The 19,149-nt window shown below is 43.4% G+C and overlaps 1 protein-coding gene across 2 annotated transcripts in view; it reads left to right on the forward strand.

The window, feature by feature from the left end:
- Positions 1–17,989, forward strand: part of LGI2 (leucine rich repeat LGI family member 2) — a 31,125-nt gene extending 13,136 nt beyond the window's left edge. For both annotated transcript variants that reach the window (XM_074951593.1, XM_074951592.1), the window contains exons 7-8: positions 5,464–5,628; positions 12,688–17,989. In XM_074951593.1, coding sequence (XP_074807694.1) covers positions 5,464–5,628; positions 12,688–13,505 — 983 coding nt within the window. In that variant the 3' untranslated portion in view covers positions 13,506–17,989. The remainder of the gene's footprint in view (positions 1–5,463; positions 5,629–12,687) is intronic.
- The last annotated feature ends 1,160 nt before the right edge of the window (positions 17,990–19,149 follow it).

A 19,149-nucleotide genomic window follows, 5' to 3' on the forward strand; every position in this document is an offset into this window, starting at 1 on the left:
TGTAAGCCTTGGCAGCCAGATCCTCAGAGCTGCCCTGATTTACAGCAGCTAAGGATTTGATTTAGATCTACTGTCTCTGTAAATGTAAGACAGTATATGTGTGATTGTGCAGTTGTCATAGGCAAAATTCTGTCCTGCTGTTACTTCACTGGCCTGGTGTACATGAGGTTACAGTCGGGATAAATCTGACCCCATACGCTCTAGGGATTATGTCAGAAATTAGGGTTTTATGTGGTGTAATGACTGACTGCTTGAATACTTGTGCCACTGCAGTCAGAGAAGCGTTGAGACAGGGTAGTATAGGATATTTTCAAACCCCACAGCCAGTCAGTTGCTAGCTGATCTGAACAAAGAAGAGCATGCACCTCACCAACAATGGCGTAGTCAGCAGCATGCCTTCCAGTTTTTTTAAGAACAGCATGAGAGCAAATTGTAGAAAAGTTGGAGCTGTGACATAGGACCTCCTTAACAGGTGTTTGCGGGGGGAACAGACTTTGAGGCCATGGCACACCTGGTGACTGAGCTTTGTGACTTTGTCCTCACCCACAACCATTTCAGATTTGGGGACAGCTTATACCTTCAAGTCAGTGGCACTGCTATGGGTACTCACATGGCCCCACAGTATACCAACATTTTTATGGCTGACGATACTCCAGAAGAAGTGGGTTTTTTACCCATGAAGGCTTATGCCCAAGTAAATCTGTTAGTCTTTAAGGTGCCACCAGATTCCTCGCAGTCTTTATGAAGAAACAGTTTCTGGAATAGAGAAAAAAATCTTCAGGGAGTGCACCATCACCAAGGCAGCATAGTACCCCAAGTGTGGAATTAAAAACTACCCACTTCTGAGCTCTAATCCCTACTCTGCCCTTGACTCTGTCTGTGGCATCAGGCAAATCACATAGCTTGTCTGCTCTTACTTTTCCTAGCTGTAAAGTGGAAATTGGGGCTTGTCTACAGTGGAAAGTTATTCCAAAATAAGGCAGAGTGGGAATTTAAAAAGGCATGGAATAGCTCCCTGTATGGACACTCTTATTCTGGAATAAAAGTGCCCTTTTCTAGTTTCTTAATCCATTTCCAAAGTGTGTTAAACAAGATCAGGAAAAGGCATTCGTCTGCCAGAATAAGTGTGTCCTCACAGGGAGCTGTTGCAGAATAGCTTGTTCCATCATAGCTCTTCTGTTCCATTTCCCCTCATTTGGTCTGTGAAGATTAATTAATTTGTGAGTTAATGTTAGTACAGTGATTTGAAGCTGTAAAGCAATATATACTGTAAGTGCTAAATGTATTCTCCTACTCACTGAAGGACAGATGGTTATTCTGCTTTTTGTTCCTATCTCTCAGTATAAATCACTTTCATATAGTTGTTCACATTAATCTTCAATATCATCTTTCCTTCCCTTATCATGCATGGTTTAACAGACCTTTCAATGTATTATACTCTTCAGTGATCCACATCAAGTATTACGTGGATAATCCGGGTAATTATCAAAATACCTTTGATTTCAATAGGAATTTGTTTAGTAAGATTTCCATCTCAGTGGCTCCATTGACATACCAGACCTGGTGAACTGAAGAACAGTAATGAATCACAGGGATGCTATAAAATTGAAACACTTTTTAACACAATCGATTATTAAAACTGAAAGAATTTTAACAATCTATTGTTTAGTTTTTGCATGTCTCACAGTTTGGACAATGAACATAGATTAATCTATTTCACTTTTGTTTCTAGTCCATTATACTTTCACATTCTCCTACAATGGCACAGGGCTGCAGGGGCTTGGTTGCAAACACAGCAAAGCAATGTTTGTTTATTTTTAAAAACTCTTTCCAGGTTTCGTTAAATCTTATTTTTATAAGGCCTGCTTCTCTTTGACTCTAAGGCCCCTTTACATTGCTCTGGCACCACAAAAGGGGCTTAAAGTGGATGCACATCTGGCAATGTAAAAAGACCTTAAAGTGGGCCAGTTTACATGGGAATAATCTGGAAAACTAATCTAAATTAACTAAAGGTGCTAAATTAAAGTGGATTAATTAAACTATATTAAACTCCTGTGTGGATGTTCTCATTCAGAATTAAACTTTATTCAGTTTAGCATAATGTAATTAATTTAAAAGAAACCAAATTATGGTCACTTTAATTCTGAATGAGGTTGTCCACACAGAGGTTTAAGTCATTTTAACTAATCCACTTTAAATTCACATCTTTAGTTCATTTGGATTAATTTTCCTGAGGGGTGAGATCGATAAAGCACTTTACTGTATTGCACTCTAACTGCCCCATGTAGACCCTACTGGCACACTCTAAAATGTACACGGTTCACGTTAATGTATATAGCTTTCTTGAGCAGGTCAGCAGCATCTTTATGTACCTTTTAGAGAGCAACGGTAGAGCGCTTTACAAATCACACCCTTCAAATGCACTTTGCCCTAGATGAGCCCTGAGTGTCCCTATCTAGATAAGCCCATGTGTCCACTTATGGCCTCTCTACTGCTAGAGTGGCATAAAGGGGTCTTAGTGAAAATGCAAATCAGGCCCATAAAGTTTAAGTCAGAGAACAGATGACAGCACCTCTCTACTGTGTAACTCCATACCAACTACAATGGACAGACTTTTTTAAATATGTAGTAAAAATATTGTGTAAATTTTTAGTGGCTTTCACCAGTTACTGTGAACTATTTATCAGTTGATTCAGTGAGAGTTTGATCAGTAATTCTTCCATTGTTACTGATCCAGTGATATAATAAACCCAGTGTCAGGTGTGAGTCAAAATAGCTTTGTTGATATGGTATCACTTCTGAACAAGCTGTGAACCATATGATGCCAGTGGGCAGGTTTGTTTTAATTCACAAACTTCATACACTTGCCCTAAGACTGTTTCAAAACTGTTGTGATGTCCTGACAGATTTATTTAGTTTTTAATTACACCCCCCCCCCTTTTTTGTATCACATTGTGATAAAGCGGCCTCACTTGGAGCTCCCGCAGCATGACCAATGTGCCTGCAAGGCTAATTTATTACAGATAACGTCCCATACTTATAAAACATAACAAATCAAGTGTCCAGCAGTCCATCAAAATGCAGCCCCCACGCCTATCACCACACTCAGGCTCTCTGCAGCTTCAGCATCTCTCACTGGGTTCACCTCGTAAGTGTTGCGCCTGCATCTCTCACTACGCCTCATTGCAGCCTTCCCTCTCTGCCCCTCCAGCTGCAGCTCTCCAGCTCAGAGAGCCAGGCTTCTCCATGCCTATGTTGAATAAATAACAAGCTGAAAACGCAGACTACAGGCTCAATTCCAACTTCAGATTCAGCCTTCAGCCCTCACTGGCCATGGCTCTCTGGCCCCTGCACTGGCTTCCTGGCAATTCCTCCCTCTTTCCAGGGAAGGCCTATATAGCTTTCTGCTTTCTCAGAGACCTCCTCCAGTCTCCTGATCTTTGGCAACTCTCACTTGTCAGTCTCTCCCCATATACATGGCCCAGGTGCCTTCTCTTAACACCATTTGGGAAGCAGCTGATGAGACACAGGTACAATGGCCTCTTCCTTCTTAAAGGGCCAGTGCCATGCTGTGACACACACCCTTTAAATACATGTTTATCAGTAACAGCTAGAGTCACTGTTCCATCCTTAACTACATTTTTATGCTTTCATTTATTTTTACGCTCCATATATTTTACCTTCCAGTTTTCTCCAGTCCTTTAATTTTTCCAAAGGAATTGATGATAAGAACACCCTTACTTTCTAAATGTACTTGCTTTCACACCAGCATCACTGATATTATCAGCACAAATACACACGGTTTTGGAAATAGGATCTGCTATTTCAGTGATGCAGGAGAGCTTGCCACAAAACCTCATGCTTTGCTTTTGGTAGTCACCAGAAAAATGGTGGCAGTTCTCTTTTTTAGCTGTGGAGTGGTAGATTTTCTGTTTGTTTAATTGTAGCTATCTAGTCTTACCTCCTGCAGTATGACTCCACAAGGGTGGGCCTTTCAAGTATGCGTAGATGTAAAATCCAACATTTGGAAGCAATTAATATTTACTTTGGAGAGGAAATAAGGACATGCCTTTTAACCACCACTGAAGTGCACAGAACTGGGCAAGAGTTTTTAAAGGGTAAGAGTGAGGACATGATTAAAATGTTGCTAAAATTCATGGGCCATCAGGCCCTTCCTGAATATGAAAAGTTAGCATGCACAGCATGGCACAGAGCTCCTAGTATGTAAGCGTGTCTGTGGGTCTGAGATGAATCTTCATCTTAATGAAAGACTCATCTTCTCCCACAAATATATTTTCCCCTCCTTGTAGACAGGGTTTGTGTCACCCAAACTAGACCTGAACTCTGTTAATGCTGCTCTTTATTGACCAAAAGGTGTCACCCTAAGTCTCTTTCCCTCATAATAGTCCCCTGCTCTGACCTGCCAAGCTACTGTTGCAACAGAACAAGTATGAGATCCTGCTGCGCAAGATATAAAATGAGCTCTTGGCTCAAGTGAATTTTAGAATAAAATTGACACACAGGCTGGGATTTTCAAAAGAGACTTAGGGAAGCATTTGGAAGTTGGACTCTCAACTCTCTTAGGTTCTTTGGAAGCCTCAGCTGCCATCCTAGGTTTTCCACTAGATGATAACAGTAAGACAGGTCAAATTTTAAACCTAAAATACTTGACAGTGTTCCTTTAAATTATACTTTTATTCAGTTTTTTTTAATTAAATGTTCTCCTATGTATACTTGGTCCTGCCTCAGCACAGATGACCTTTTGAGACCCCTTCCTGCCATACATTTCTGTCATTGCAGGTGTGGGGTAGCTGGGATGGGGTTATCCCAAGGAATTCACTTCATCTGCTTTAATTGGAAATGTGCAGAAGTGTCTGTGCTGAATAAATAACAGGTTGCAAATGCAGACTATGGGCTCAATTCCAACTTCAGATACACATGTGCAATAGCGAGATTTTTGAAGACACGGTACATAGCAATAAGTGACCAAAAGTTACTGTTGAAGTTGGAGTCTTGGTTTTTTGGGGTAAAATCCTGACTCTGTTGAAATGTATGGCAAAATTCCCATGACTTCAGTGTGCCAGGATTTCACACTTTACATAGTACAATTTCTAGCTTTCTTTCTAGGGAAGTCAGTGGTCTGATTTCACAGATATCAGGCAAGATAGAATGCAGATTTTGCAGCTAACACCAATCACATGTCTTGATCTTCTTGTGAATTGAATTTTGGAAGGGAAATTTACACTGCACAGAGCAGCAAACTATTCTCCCTATTGCTGCATACCTAATTGTCACTCAGTGACACTCCCTGTGTTAGGGCTGTTACAAGCTTAATCCTAAATCAGAGTTCTTGTTCCTAAAATAGTGTCCAATAGTACTGATTAGAAAATAGGAACCATGTGTCAACTATTTTGTGTTTACAACGTGGGATTTATTGTAATTTTTTTAAACGTCTGTTTCTAGATTTTGTTGTTCATCAGATTTTGCCATACCAGTCAGTTTCAGTGGATACATTCAACTCTAAGAACGATGTGTACGTAGCCATTGCACAGCCTAGCATGGAGAACTGCATGGTACTGGAATGGGATCACATTGAAATGAATTTCAGAAGTTATGACAACATCACAGGTACACACATGAATATATCGGATTTATACATGAAGTGGTGGTATAATCAGTGTGTAATGGGGGAAGGGAAGAGTTGGAATATGGAATTCACTGATACATCATGGAGTGGCCACTTGATGCTATATCCTGTTATCATTCCACCTTTGTGAAACCCCCACATTGAAGGCAATGGATCAAGGCCATAATGTGGACTAGATGGCTCAGAGAGCCATATCGTTCTTGTAGGAGACAGCTCTTACCAGAACACAAGCTTGGCATTTGTCTCTGTGATATTTAGTCTTCAGCAAAGGACAGGGTAGACATGGGTGGGTTCTGCTCCTGTAAATTTTTCTTCATGAGTGGACCCTTATATCCCCACAAGCCCCTCTGAATTTAGCTGGGCCTCCACACAGGGGTTGCCCTTGTGGAACAGCTTGCAAGGTCGGGGCCTTGTCTACAGGAATATGGGAACTGCCATGTTCAATCAGACCTGAGGTCCATCTAGTCTAGTATCATGTCTTGGACAGTGGCCAGCACTAAATGCTTCAGAGGATGCTATAAGGGCCCTGCAGTAGGCAGATTATGTAGGCACAATATTAGTATAACATTTGAAATAGTATCCATTCTAATAGAATTAATTTTATCCAGAGTGTGTGAAATCCCAAACTGATCTCTTGACGAACTATCTGGCTTTTCCACATACAGTTCATCTAGACCAGTGTTTCCCAAACTTGGGACGCCACTTGTTCAGGGAAAGCCCCTGTCGGGTCCGGCCGGTTTGTTTACCTGCCGCGTCAGCAGGTTCAGCCGATCGTGGCTCCCACTGGCCGCGGTTCGCTGTGCCTGGGCAATGGGGGCTGCGGGAAGTGGCGCGGGCCGAGGGACGTACTGGCCGTCACTTCCTGTAGCCCCCATTGGCCTGGAGCAGCTTTCCCTGAATAAGTGGTGTCCCAACTTTGGGAAACACTGATCTAGAAGATTAACTATTAGGGTTCACTTGACATCATGTGCTCAAGGAAGTTCATCGTGCCTTCATATTGACCTTCAAATGTACAAACTACTACATGGCAAAATAAATGCAGTGCACCAAACTCTGTTCTGTTATACCTGTGCAACACCACTGAAATCATAGAATCATAGAATATCAGGGTTGGAAGGGACCTCAGGAGGTCATCTAGTCCAACCCCCTGCTCAAAGCAGGACCAATCCCCAATCAAATCATCCCAGCCAAGGCTTTGTCAAGCCTGACCTTAAAAACTTCCAAGGAAGGAGATTCTACCACCTCCCTAGGTAACGCATTCCAGTGTTTCACCACCCTCCTAGTGAAAAAGTTTTTTCCTAATATCCAACCTAAACCTCCCCCACTGCAACTTGAGACCATTACTCCTTGTCCTGTCCTCTTCTACCACTGAGAATAGTCTAGAACCATCCTCTCTGGAACCACCTCTCAGGTAGTTGAAAGCAGCTATCAAATCCCCCCTCATTCTTCTCTTCTGCAGACTAAACAATCCCAGTTCCCTCAGCCTCTCCTCATAACTCATGTGTTCCAGACCCCTAATCATTTTTGTTGCCCTTCGCTGGACTCTCTCCAATTTATCCACATCCTTCTTGTAGTGTGGGGCCCAAAACTGGACACAGTACTCCAGATGAGGCCTCACCAATGTCGAATAGAGGGGAACAATCACGTCCCTCGATCTGCTCGCTATGCCCCTACTTATACATCCCAAAATGCCATTGGCCTTCTTGGCAACAAGGGCACACTGCTGACTCATATCCAGCTTCTCGTCCACTGTAACCCCTAGGTCCTTTTCCGCAGAACTGCTGCCTAGCCATTCGGTCCCTAGTCTGTAGCTGTGCATTGGGTTCTTCATAAGGGTCCTGCACTTATCCTTATTGAACCTCATCAGGTTTCTTTTGGCCCAATCCTCCAATTTGTCTAGGTCCCTCTGTATCCTATCTCTGCCCTCCAGCATATCTACCACTCCTCCCAGTATAGTATCATCCGCAAATTTGCTGAGAGTGCAATCCACACCATCCTCCAGATCATTTATGAAGATATTGAACAAAACCGGCCCCAGGACCGACCCCTGGGGCACTCCACTTGACACCGGCTGCCAACTAGACATGGAGCTATTGATCACTACCCGTTGAGCCCGACAATCTAGCCAACTTTCTACCCACCTTATAGTACATTCATCCAGCCCATACTTCTTTAACTTGCTGACAAGAATACTGCGGGAGACTGTGTCAAAAGCTTTGCTAAAGTCAGGAAACAATACATCCACTGCTTTCCCTTCATCCACAGAATCAGTAATCTCATCATAGAAGGGCGATTAGATTAGTCAGGCATGACCTTCCCTTGGTGAATCCATGCTGACTGTTCCTGATCACTTTACTCTCGTGTAAGTGCTTCAGGATTGATTCCTTGAGGACCTGCTCCATGATTTTTCCGGGGACTGAGGTGAGGCTGACTGGCCTGTAGTTCCCAGGATCCTCCTTCTTCCCTTTTTTAAAGATTGGCACTACATTAGCCTTTTTCCAGTCATCTGGGACTTCCCCCGTTCGCCACGAGTTTTCAAAGATAATGGCCAATGGCTCTGCAATCACATCCGCCAATTCCTTTAGCACTCTTGGATGCAACTCGTCCGGCCCCATGGACTTGTGCACGTCCAGCTTTTCTATATAGTCCCTAACCACCTCTTTCTCCACAGAGGGCTGGCCATCTACTCCCCATGTTGCGATGCCCAGCGCAGCAGTCTGGGAGCTGTCCTTGTTAGTGAAGACAGAGGCAAAAAAAGCATTGAGCACATTAGCTTTTTCCACATCCTCTGTCACTAGGTTGCCTCCCTCATTCAGTAAGGGGCCCACACTTTCCTTGGCTTTCTTCTTGTTGCCAACATACCTGAAGAAACCCTTCTTGTTACTCTTGACATCTCTTGCTAGCTGCAGCTCCAGGTGCGATTTGGCCCTCCTGATATCTTTCCTACATGCCCGAGCAATATTTTTATACTCTTCCCTGGTCATATGTCCAACCTTCCACTTCTTGTAAGCTTCTTTTTTATGTTTAAGATCCGCTAGGATTTCACCATTAAGCCAAGCTGGTCGCCTGCCATATTTACTATTCTTTCGACTCATCGGGATGGTTTGTCCCTGTAACCTCAACAGGGATTCCTTGAAATACAGCCAGCTCTCCTGGACTCCTTTCCCCTTCATGTTAATCCCCCAGGGGATCCTACCCATCCGCTCCCTGAGGGAGTCGAAGTCTGCTTTCCTGAAGTCCAGGGTCCGTATCCTGCTGCTCTCCTTTCTTCCCTGTGTCAGGATCCTGAACTCGACCATCTCATGGTCACTGCCTCCCAGATTCCCATCCACTTTTGCTTCCCCCACTAATTCTTCCCTGTTTGTGAGCAGCAGGTCAAGAAAAGCTCCCCCCCCCCCCCCCCAGTTGGCTCGTCTAGCACTTGCACCAGGAAATTGTCCCCTACGCTTTCCAAAAACTTCCTGGATTGTCTATGCACCGCTGTATTGCTCTCCCAGCAAATATCAGGAAAATTAAAGTCACCCATGAGAACCAGGGCGTGCGATCTAGTAGCTTCTGCGAGTTGCCAGAAGAAAGCCTCATCCACCTCATCCCCCTGGTCCGGTGGTCTATAGCAGACTCCCACCACTACATCACTCTTGTTACTCACACTTCTAAACTTAATCCAGAGACACTCAGGTTTTTCTGCAGTTTCGTACCGGAGCTCTGAGCAGTCATACTGCTCCCTTACATACAGTGCTACTCCCCCACCTTTTCTGCCCTGCCTGTCCTTCCTGAACAGTTTATAACCATCCATGACAGTACTCCAGTCATGTGAGTTATCCCACCAAGTCTCTGTTATTCCAATCACGTCATAATTCCCTGACATCACCAGGACCTCCAGTTCTCCCTGCTTGTTTCCAAGGCTTTGTGCATTCGTATATAAGCACTGTACAATCAATGGGACTGTACAGGTGTAAGGGAGAGCAGTATTTTGACAGATTTGAATGAGTTTTCTTTGTTTACTCCTGGGGAAATTTTGCGCCACTGTGTGTGCACATAATTCATGGGCCGTGCATATTTTAATTTTTTTTTTGCAGAAATTAGCTTCTGCCATCAAGTTGCTGCAGTTCTGCCTTTTGCCCACCAGAGGGCTCTGTGGCGCTAGAACAGAGCAGCCGCTCCTGACCAACTAGGGAAGAGAAAGAGCCTATAGTGCAGGGATGGGCAAACTTTTTGGCCTGAGGGCCACAACTGGCTATGGAAATTGTATGGCGGGCCATGAATGCTCATGAAATTGGTGGTGGGGGTGAGGGCACCGGCTGGGAGTGCGGGCTCTGGGGTGGGGCCAGAAATGAGGAGGTCACGGTGCGGTGGGAGGAGCTCCTGGCTGGGGGTTGGGATTCAGGAGGCAATGAGGGCTCCGGCTGGAGGTGCGGGCTCTGAGGTGGGATGAGGGATGAAGGGTTTGGGGTGCAGGAGGGGGCTGCAGGCCGGGGGTGGAGCAGAGGGGTTCAGAGTATGGGAGGGGGCTCTGGGCTGGCAGGGGGCTGTGGTGTGGGAGGAGGTACAGGCTCTGAGCTGGGGGTGCGGGTTCCATTGTGGGGTCAGAAATGAGGGATTCAGGGTGTGGGAGGGGGCAGGAGGTTGGGGTGGGGGGGGCTCTGGGCTGGGATTGAAGGGTTCGGGGGGCTGGGGCAGGGGGTTGGGGTTGGGGTGAGGGCTCCAGCTGGGGGTGCGGGCTCTGGGGTGGGGTTGGGGATGAGGGGCTTTAGGGTTCAAGAGGGTGCTCTGGGCTGGGACCGAGGGGTTCAGATGGCAGGAGGGGGATCAGGGTTGGAACAGGGGGTTGAGGCGCAAGAGGAGGTAGGGGTGCAGGGTCCGGTTGCAACTTACCTCAAGCAGCTCCCAGAAGCAGTGACATGTCTCCCCTCTGGCTCCTATGCAGAGGTGTGGCGCTGACCAGGTGGCTCTGCACGCTTCCCTGTCCGCAGGCGCCACCCCTGCAGCTCCCATTGGCTGCAGTTCCTGGCCAATTGGAACTGCAGAGCTGGTGCTTGGGGCGGGGGCAGCATGGAGAACCCCCTGGCTGCCCCTATGTGTAGGAGCCAGAGGTGGGACATGCTGCTGCTTCAGGGAGCCGCGCTGAGCCATGGCACACGCAGCACCCCCAATCCTGCTTCCCTGGAGCTCGAAGGCTAGATTAAAAGGTCTGCAGGGCTGGACATGGCCCACAGACCATAGTTTGCTCACCCCTGCTGTAGTGACTCCTTCACAGCACCTGTTGGGCCAGGTCAGGAGACAGAAGATATGGGGAGACAGACAGCGTTGAGTCGCTGGGGGGCCAGACGGGCTCATTAGGGAATGTAGAGGAGGACAGACTGGGGCAGGGGCTGAATGGGAGTGGAGGTGCAGGGGCAGGGGGAGGGAGTGCAGGGCCACATAGGGACAGGGAGGTGCCTGGGTGGGGGCACAGAGACACATGAGGACAGGGGCAGATGTGCCTGATTGAGTGGGAGAGACTAGGGGTCAACCAGGGTCTGCACATTGGAAGCTCCCTAACAATCCCTCCTTGCCCACCCCCAAAAAACCTGTTCCATACTTTTCCCACCCATACCCAACAACCCTCCAAGTTCACACCCAGGCTCCTTCCCAGCAATTACTTCCGTCTTCCTCCATTACCCCTGACTCCCCCTGCACTGCTTCTGAGGGGTGCGGGAAATATGATTCGGTTCTGTAGTTTAAATTAATTATTACTCAGAGTTCTGTAAGGAATCTATTTGTCAAAAAACATTTCCTGAGTCTTTTTTGTAGTCTGTATTGTTACAGACATACTTGCTGACAGGTATTTTGAAATAAATTACCAAAATAATTGAAACTGGTGTGATTCTATTGTGTTATTTTGACAAATAAAATATGCAGAATTAAAATATTGTGCACAGAATTTTTAATTTTTTGGCGCATAATTTTTCAAATATTTTGCGCAGAATTCCCCCCGGAGAAAATGTTGCTGTTGCAGAAGTAAAATATTTCCCTTTAGCGAGGATGTGGGGGAATTCTCTTCAAAGTTATCTTATAGCTTTATACAATATGTACAGAAAGATATCGAGGTCGAATATAAGTGATTATGTTTTGCTGACTTGACAGTTTTGGGGGAATAAGGGATTTCACAAGAAAAAACTGGATTAGGAGTAGTGGCATAAGGAGACAGGGTACGAAGGGCATGTATTAGCCTATCACAAAGCAGTGTTCCTACCTACCTCAATGTCACAATATTAAAATAGGGCTTCAGAATACATATGCTCACACTCCAAATCTGCACATTTCAAAGACTTCATGTCATTGGACCAACTGGCTTCATTGTGCTGAACTGACAGGCCTTGAAACAACAGCGCTGTTTCAGGAATGCAGATTTGGCACATTACAAGTGACTCGTAACCCAAGAAGAATGGAAAGCTGCTTTAAGAATTTAGGATTGCCCCATTTGGCCTGAACGGCTAGTCAGAATTCAAGGTCTTGCCAGGGTGATTCAGCAATATGTGTCAGGTGTGTTCTTGTTGTACTTTTGTTGATTCACAAAAAGTGTACGTAGAGTGGTTTCCTTGAACACAGAGGAAACAAACAGCAGCAGGCAGTTTCCTTGCTAAGAAATCCCCAAGTCTGCCACTTCAGCGAATTCTGTGCCCAAACTATCTTTATGCTTCCTCTCAGGGTCACTGTCACAATTCCTTCAACTAGCTTGCCCCCTCCAATACACATAGCCAGCAACCAATATCTTAGCTGCTGGAGCCAAGGGTTTCACTGCTTGAGAACCCTGTTGTTCCTTAATATCTGAAGTCGCCTTTCCTCACTTGTTGCTGGATCAAAAAATGTGATACGCCTCATGCAGTATGAATGAAAGCACTGCCTCATGCTGCCATGTAGAACATGAAAAGAAACTGGCAGCAGTTAAGACAACAAAATGAGGGATAAAGAAAGAGGGAACTTAGTAAATCTCTCTCTTTGTTTGAATGGTTGAATTGTACGGTACTAGTATTTTTTGCTTTTTGTTTGAGCAACAGGTCAGTCCATTGTGGGATGCAAAGCAATCCTGATCGATGACCAGGTCTTTGTGGTGGTGGCACAGCTCTTCGGTGGCTCACATATCTACAAGTATGATGAAAGCTGGACAAAGTTTGTCAAATTCCAGGACATAGAAGTCTCTCGCATTTCCAAGCCAAATGATATAGAGCTGTTTCAGATAGACAGCGAAAAGTTTTTTGTCATAGCAGATAGCTCTAAAGCTGGTCTGTCAACAGTTTATAAATGGAATAACAAAGGATTCTACTCTTACCAGTCCCTGCATGAGTGGTTCAGGGACACAGATGCTGAGTTTGTTGATATAGATGGAAAATCTCATTTAATCCTCTCGAGCCGCTCACAAGTTCCCATTATACTTCAGTGGAACAAAAATTCAAAAAAGTTTGTCCCACACAGTGAAATCCCCAACATGGAGGATGTCTTGGCTGTGAAGAGCTTCAGGATGCAAAATAGCCTCTACATAACGCTCACAAGGTTTATTGGTGACTCCAGAGTCATGAAGTGGAATAGCAAGCAGTTTGTGGAGATACAGGCTCTCCCGTCTCGAGGGGCAATGACACTGCAGCCTTTCTCCTTTAAGAATAATCACTACCTAGCTCTAGGAAGTGACTACACCTTCTCCCAGATATACCAGTGGGATAACGAGAAGAACCTCTTTAGACTATTTAAAGAAATCTACGTGCAGGCACCTCGCTCTTTCACAGCTGTGTCAACTGATAGAAGAGATTTTTTCTTTGTTTCTAGTTTTAAAGGAAACACACAGATATTTGAACATATAATTGTTGACTTGAGTTTATGAGGGCTGTTGGAGTGAAGCTCATGTACAATGAGACATTTTCACTTATCAGAAACAGCAACAAAAAGATTATTCATCTCCAAAAATAGGGTGTACTTGTGGAACTAGTAAGAAGTTTTCTGAACTTTTAGAATTTGCATATTAACCAGGAATTGCAATGACTTGGTTAACTGCATGACATGTCCATTTTACCATTTTTAAAGACATTTTAAAACCTGTAATTATTCAGAGGAGTGTGCAATGCATAAGGATTAATTCTGATATCTAAGACAGCTATGTGAATTTTACCTAAGAAATTGAATTAGATTGGACACCTCGTAGAAACAAGAGAGGAGAGAAAACAGTGTCAAACATGGAAACTATTCTTTCCTCTAAACCTAACGTTTCAGTAATGATACTTAAAAGTAAAGTCAACTGCACATATTTGTTGATGAATTGTATAAATTGACATCAACCTTCAATAACATTTTTTGGTCATCTTGGTTCCTTGCAGTTGATGGGCAGCATCTCTTTGTTCTTTATAATAAAACAAAGGTCATTGTTTTAATTCATATTGATACTAGATGAGAGGGAAGGTTAAAAATTCTTTGACCTCTTCCTGTTGATTTCAGAGAGAAAGCATGGATACAAAAAAATCACTGTGGGTGATGGGATGGCAATGAAATATAGGGCCTTTCACTTCTAGATAATGGGTTCCCTTCAGCTTCAGGTCAATAGTGACTGGAAGTGGCTGATAGTTGTTTGCTGGCATATCTGAACTCAGCTGGTCTTAGTTCAATTTGTAGCTCATAAGTCTCTGTTTCACAAATACAAACTCTCTAACTGGCACTAACTCACACCCCTACTGATAGTCTCAATAGTGTGCCAAGGATTTTAATGAGTATGGAAACTGAACTACTCTGTCACTCTTAGGCCTGGTCTACACTACAGGGTTACGTCGACCTAAGTTACGCAACTCCAGCTACGTGAATAATGTAGCTGGAGTCGATGTAGTTTAGGTCGACTTATTGCGGTGTCTACACCACTGCACTGGGTCGACAGGAGAAACTCTCCCATTGACTTACCTTATGCTTCTCGTTTCGGTGGAGTACTGGAGTCAACAGGAGAGTGATTTGTGGTCGATTTAGCAGGTCTTCACTAGAACCACTAAATCGACCCCTGGTGGATCAATCACCGCAACATTGATCACCGGTAAGTGTAGTCATACCCTTAGAGGAGGTTCTGCTTAATCTAGATTGAAGCTTACTTATGGGTCAGTGCAGGGAAGCCTGTGTTAGTGTTGCCTGTGCTGGAGCTGTTCCGTACATAAAGAGAGCATTTCATTCCATAAAGTTTCTCATCTCCTAAACTAGATTTCTGAAAACTGCAAGCTGTATTTTGAGTGATCCTCCCACCATATGAAAGCCATACTCTCCTCTGGTATAACCAAGTCCACTGAAGTCAATGGAGTTGTAGCTGCCTCAGATTAGTGCTAATGTTAGCAATAAAAGTACAGTGCTAGCTAAGAATTTTCACTTAGATCACCCCACGCTATCCAACTGACAAATGGCTCTGGGAATGCCAAGCTACAGAAGCTCTATTGGATACAGAACCAAATCATATTTAGCAGTCTTTTAAACTCATTTTTGGGTGAATGCAGGCTATAGTGTTTATTCATCATCACAAATAGGTCAGTCGTGGCATAGTCACCATGCATAGTCACTCTTCCAAGATGACAGAGAGGGGTTGTGCATTCAGTCACATGAACAGAGCCTTATGGTGGAAGCCATGTCTCTCTACATGCTTTTGAGACAGTTTTATTATAGCAGAGTCCTTCTCTGACTCACCACTACAAATGTCACTTTACATTTTCATCTTGGATTCACATATTAAATTTTCTACTTTATCATGAGACTTTTTGCTGCATGCTATGGAATTTATAAGGCTTTGTAAAGGAAGCTGAACAAATGAAACAGGTCAATATCCTTCCCCAGGCAAGGTTATCACAGCCTTGCTGCTCTGACTGAGCCTAACATTTCTCATCACGGATAAGTAGCAACATGCCCAGTTATTACAAATGTAAATGTCTCTTGCTGACTTCTGGTTTAAAGATGCCCCAGCATGTAAGCAATACTGCATGAGCGGATTAGGATATGACAGCTCCTCTCCTTGAAATAATAATCCACCTATGACCTGAAGCATCATTGCTTTCATTGAAAATGTTCTAGATCATATGAAATCAAAACATTACTGGCCTGCCAGAAACATAGTTCATATTATTGACATTTGTAAATTTCATTTAAGAATATTTTCCACTTAGCTGATAATCCCAGGTTTTATTTTATCTAAATATAAAAGCTGTGGGGAGGCGCTAAGTGATCCTGCACTGCTACTTCATAGTGCTAATGGCCCTCAATTCCTGTTGATTTCAGTCAGAGCTGAGGATTGTATGATTGGGCCCTTAGTTGCTAAAGGCAGTTGTTTTGTAGTTGTATTAATAGGTCTTCTAAGACTAAATTAATGGGTCCTATGTGACTAAGATATGATAACCACATGGCTGACAGCCAACCACATTTCTTCCATTATTCCAGCTTGCTTTATGAAGCCTTATCGATTAAGGATGCCCCTGTACTAGTACAGCCACAATGTAGATGGCTCTTTAAATTCAGGAGCTGTCAGAAAACAGTGTACACAGTGTAGCCGCTCTTCTATATGTATCCAGTATGAAAATGTAAATACATTTTCGTTTTCTGTCCAAGAGGAGCATATCCCAGTGTGCTAACTCTTTCTTTCAGGGATCATTGCCAGTGTTATGTACACAACCGGCCTTTTTGAGCATGGTCCTTATCACTCATTTGGGAAGAACCATAAATGAGAAAACTTACAGGCAATAAAAATGAATCCTGAAACCGAGCACCTGATTTCAAGAGAGATGATGGTGGTCCGGAATTCCGCCCCCCCCCACACCCCCCATGGCAAGAGACTATATCTTTTTTGGGGAGAGGGGGGAGGGGGAAGTGGGGTGTACTCACTTGTGGGTAAGGAAGAGGATTTCAGGCTCAACTATCAGGGCCAGTGAAATTAACATTGTCCTATTATTACAACCATGGCTACAGAGACAAAGTGATTTACAGAGGCTAGCTCATTCCCATGGGACCCAAAGAACTGATTAAAACAGATTCTTTGGGTAGACTGATGTTTCTGCTGAATAGGTCGGTTGCCCAGAGAGCTGAGATCATCCGTCCTTTTACAGCTTTTGCAGTGAGTGTGTAGTTGGAAGGTGGCCTATCTTTTCTGCTGAATAGGTGTAGTGAGATCAAAGGAACTAGGAGGGAGGTTGAAGGGAAATAAGTGGATGAAGAAAAGGGATTACAGTAAGCCTCCCATTGTTAAATAAATGTAGTATCTGGGAAGGATCCTTGAAATTCCTAGTCTCCACTGTTCCTGCTCCAAGGAGCTGATCTATAACACAACCATGAAAACTGAAATTAAAAAAGGGGATAAAAGGAGGGGTTGGATTTTGTTGTGAAAGTAACCGAGAGTCTAAAACATAAAGTGCAAAACTTCAATAAAATAAAGTACACATTTTCTTCTGTCTATCCAAATACAGCTACTATATCATCTCCATTGCCTATATAACTTTGGTTTTGAGTAGTAAATAAACTACACATACCCCATCATTTCACTGAAACTATCAGAAACATCAGAAAGGACACTGGCAAAGGATAACACAACGTACCATTTGGTACAGTTTTTATGTATTTTAAAATGTATGTAAAATGCAGTAATTTATATAAAATACATTTACTACAGTATGAAGGCTACAATGGAAGAGCATTTTAAGGCTGTATATACATTTAGCTCTTTTTGGTAAGGAGATAATGACTTAATCTGTGCGACTAATACACATATGTACTCTTTAATTATATGAATAAAAAGTAGTTACTGAGACAAATAATGATGCACTTTGTATATTAAAATGATGGGGTTTTTGCTCAGAAAGTTGAAGCACCCAATATGAGATGGTGCGGTAATGATATCCGAGCTCCATTTTCCAAGGAATATTTCCAACAAAACGCTGGAGTTCTTCAGGATTCAGTGATAACAGAGCCTACATGTTGTAGGCCTGGATGGAGCCCTTGGCATGGCTAAATGTATGAACCACAGTAAGGCTGTGAACCAAAGTAGGCCTTGTTAGAATAGTAACCACTAGGAATCAGCTAAGTAACATAAACATATTCCTAAGAGAATGGTACAGGAACATACAGCCCCTTGCAAGATAAAAATGGAATGATAGGATAATGGATGAGGCTGTTTTGTTTGAATATCAGACACAAGGTACAAGGATGGCAACTGATAACATCTGGAATGTAATACATAACTTGTTTGTATCAATGTAGAAAAGGAGAGTGGTAGGAGGGGCAGCTTTGTATTGGCCTAGGGGTCAACACTTGTGTTGATTGAGCTGATACCTTGTCACCGACATACATGGGTTAATGTACATGTGACTGGCTGGATGGGGTACTGAGAACATGCCTTATTGACAATAAACCTGGCCAAGCCTTAGCCACAGAACTGAGCCTGTGGTCTTTCTTTATGATTAACATCAAAGTCTGCTGAATCCACAATCTACGCCAGTGCAGAAACACCAGAGCTCCAAAGGACAGCATGGGAGTGACATCCTTCATGTGTGATTCAGTAACCTTTAACTCTCTTCAGGTCAGCTGCGGAGCAAAGAATCTTTTGTCTCTTCTCTACTACTACCAAACATTAAGGACAAGCCAGCCCTTGTGTCCATATGTGCAGCTGGCCCACAATGACAATGTACTAATGACTAAACTGAGTGTGGGCTAAAGGAACCATGGGAAAGGGCTGAAAAACTGACACGGACCCAGAAGCCGGTAGCTCTTTAAATAAAGATTTGTTTCTTGCTTTTTGTCTGCATGAAAGCACGGTGCTAAGAAGCATGTGACAGACCCTGCATTACAGTCTTATTAAGGGAGGCATGTTGACCAGATGATAGGTAGTGAGCTATGGCTCCCACAAGTAATGGTGGAAACTCTACCACTTAAAATATTTAAAACAAGAATGGAGAAAGCAATATATCTTGTACCATCAAGGGAACTCGCTAGCTGACCTAACAAATCTTTTCCATCTCTGATTTCTATTATTCACTCTGTGCAGAAAGACCCAGTGTTGTATTTTGGCTGCAGTAATGAAAAATGAGTAGACTTAAGGTGCTTTCTTTTCTCTAAGTAACTCAGATCTCCAACATCTTGCGGGTATCTCAGTTCTTCACACTTTCCTCACCCCACCCTAGTGTTATGACATGTATACTGCAGCTACTATTTCCTGATCAATTCAGTTAGCATTAAATGTAACTCATCTTCTGTCTTTAAAAAAATAAAAGTAAAAAAAATCTGAACTTTCAAACTGTAAAATAGTTAAGTAGACTTCCTACATTTATAATTAAGAGGTATAGTAGCAACCAAACTCTAAAATAACCTTATGGGTGTTTGTATCTGAAATTTACTCTTCCTTATGACTTGCTGAATTCTTTTACATTATTTGGATAAAACAAGAATAAATGTTGAAATGTCATCATTAAATACATCATATCCAAAAACCTGACCCTTTTTCTGAGGCAACTCTAGAGCCACTCTGTCTC

The sequence above is a fragment of the Natator depressus genome, chromosome 4 (assembly GCF_965152275.1).
Source record: "Natator depressus isolate rNatDep1 chromosome 4, rNatDep2.hap1, whole genome shotgun sequence".
In the NCBI taxonomy this organism is placed as follows: domain Eukaryota; kingdom Metazoa; phylum Chordata; order Testudines; family Cheloniidae; genus Natator; species Natator depressus.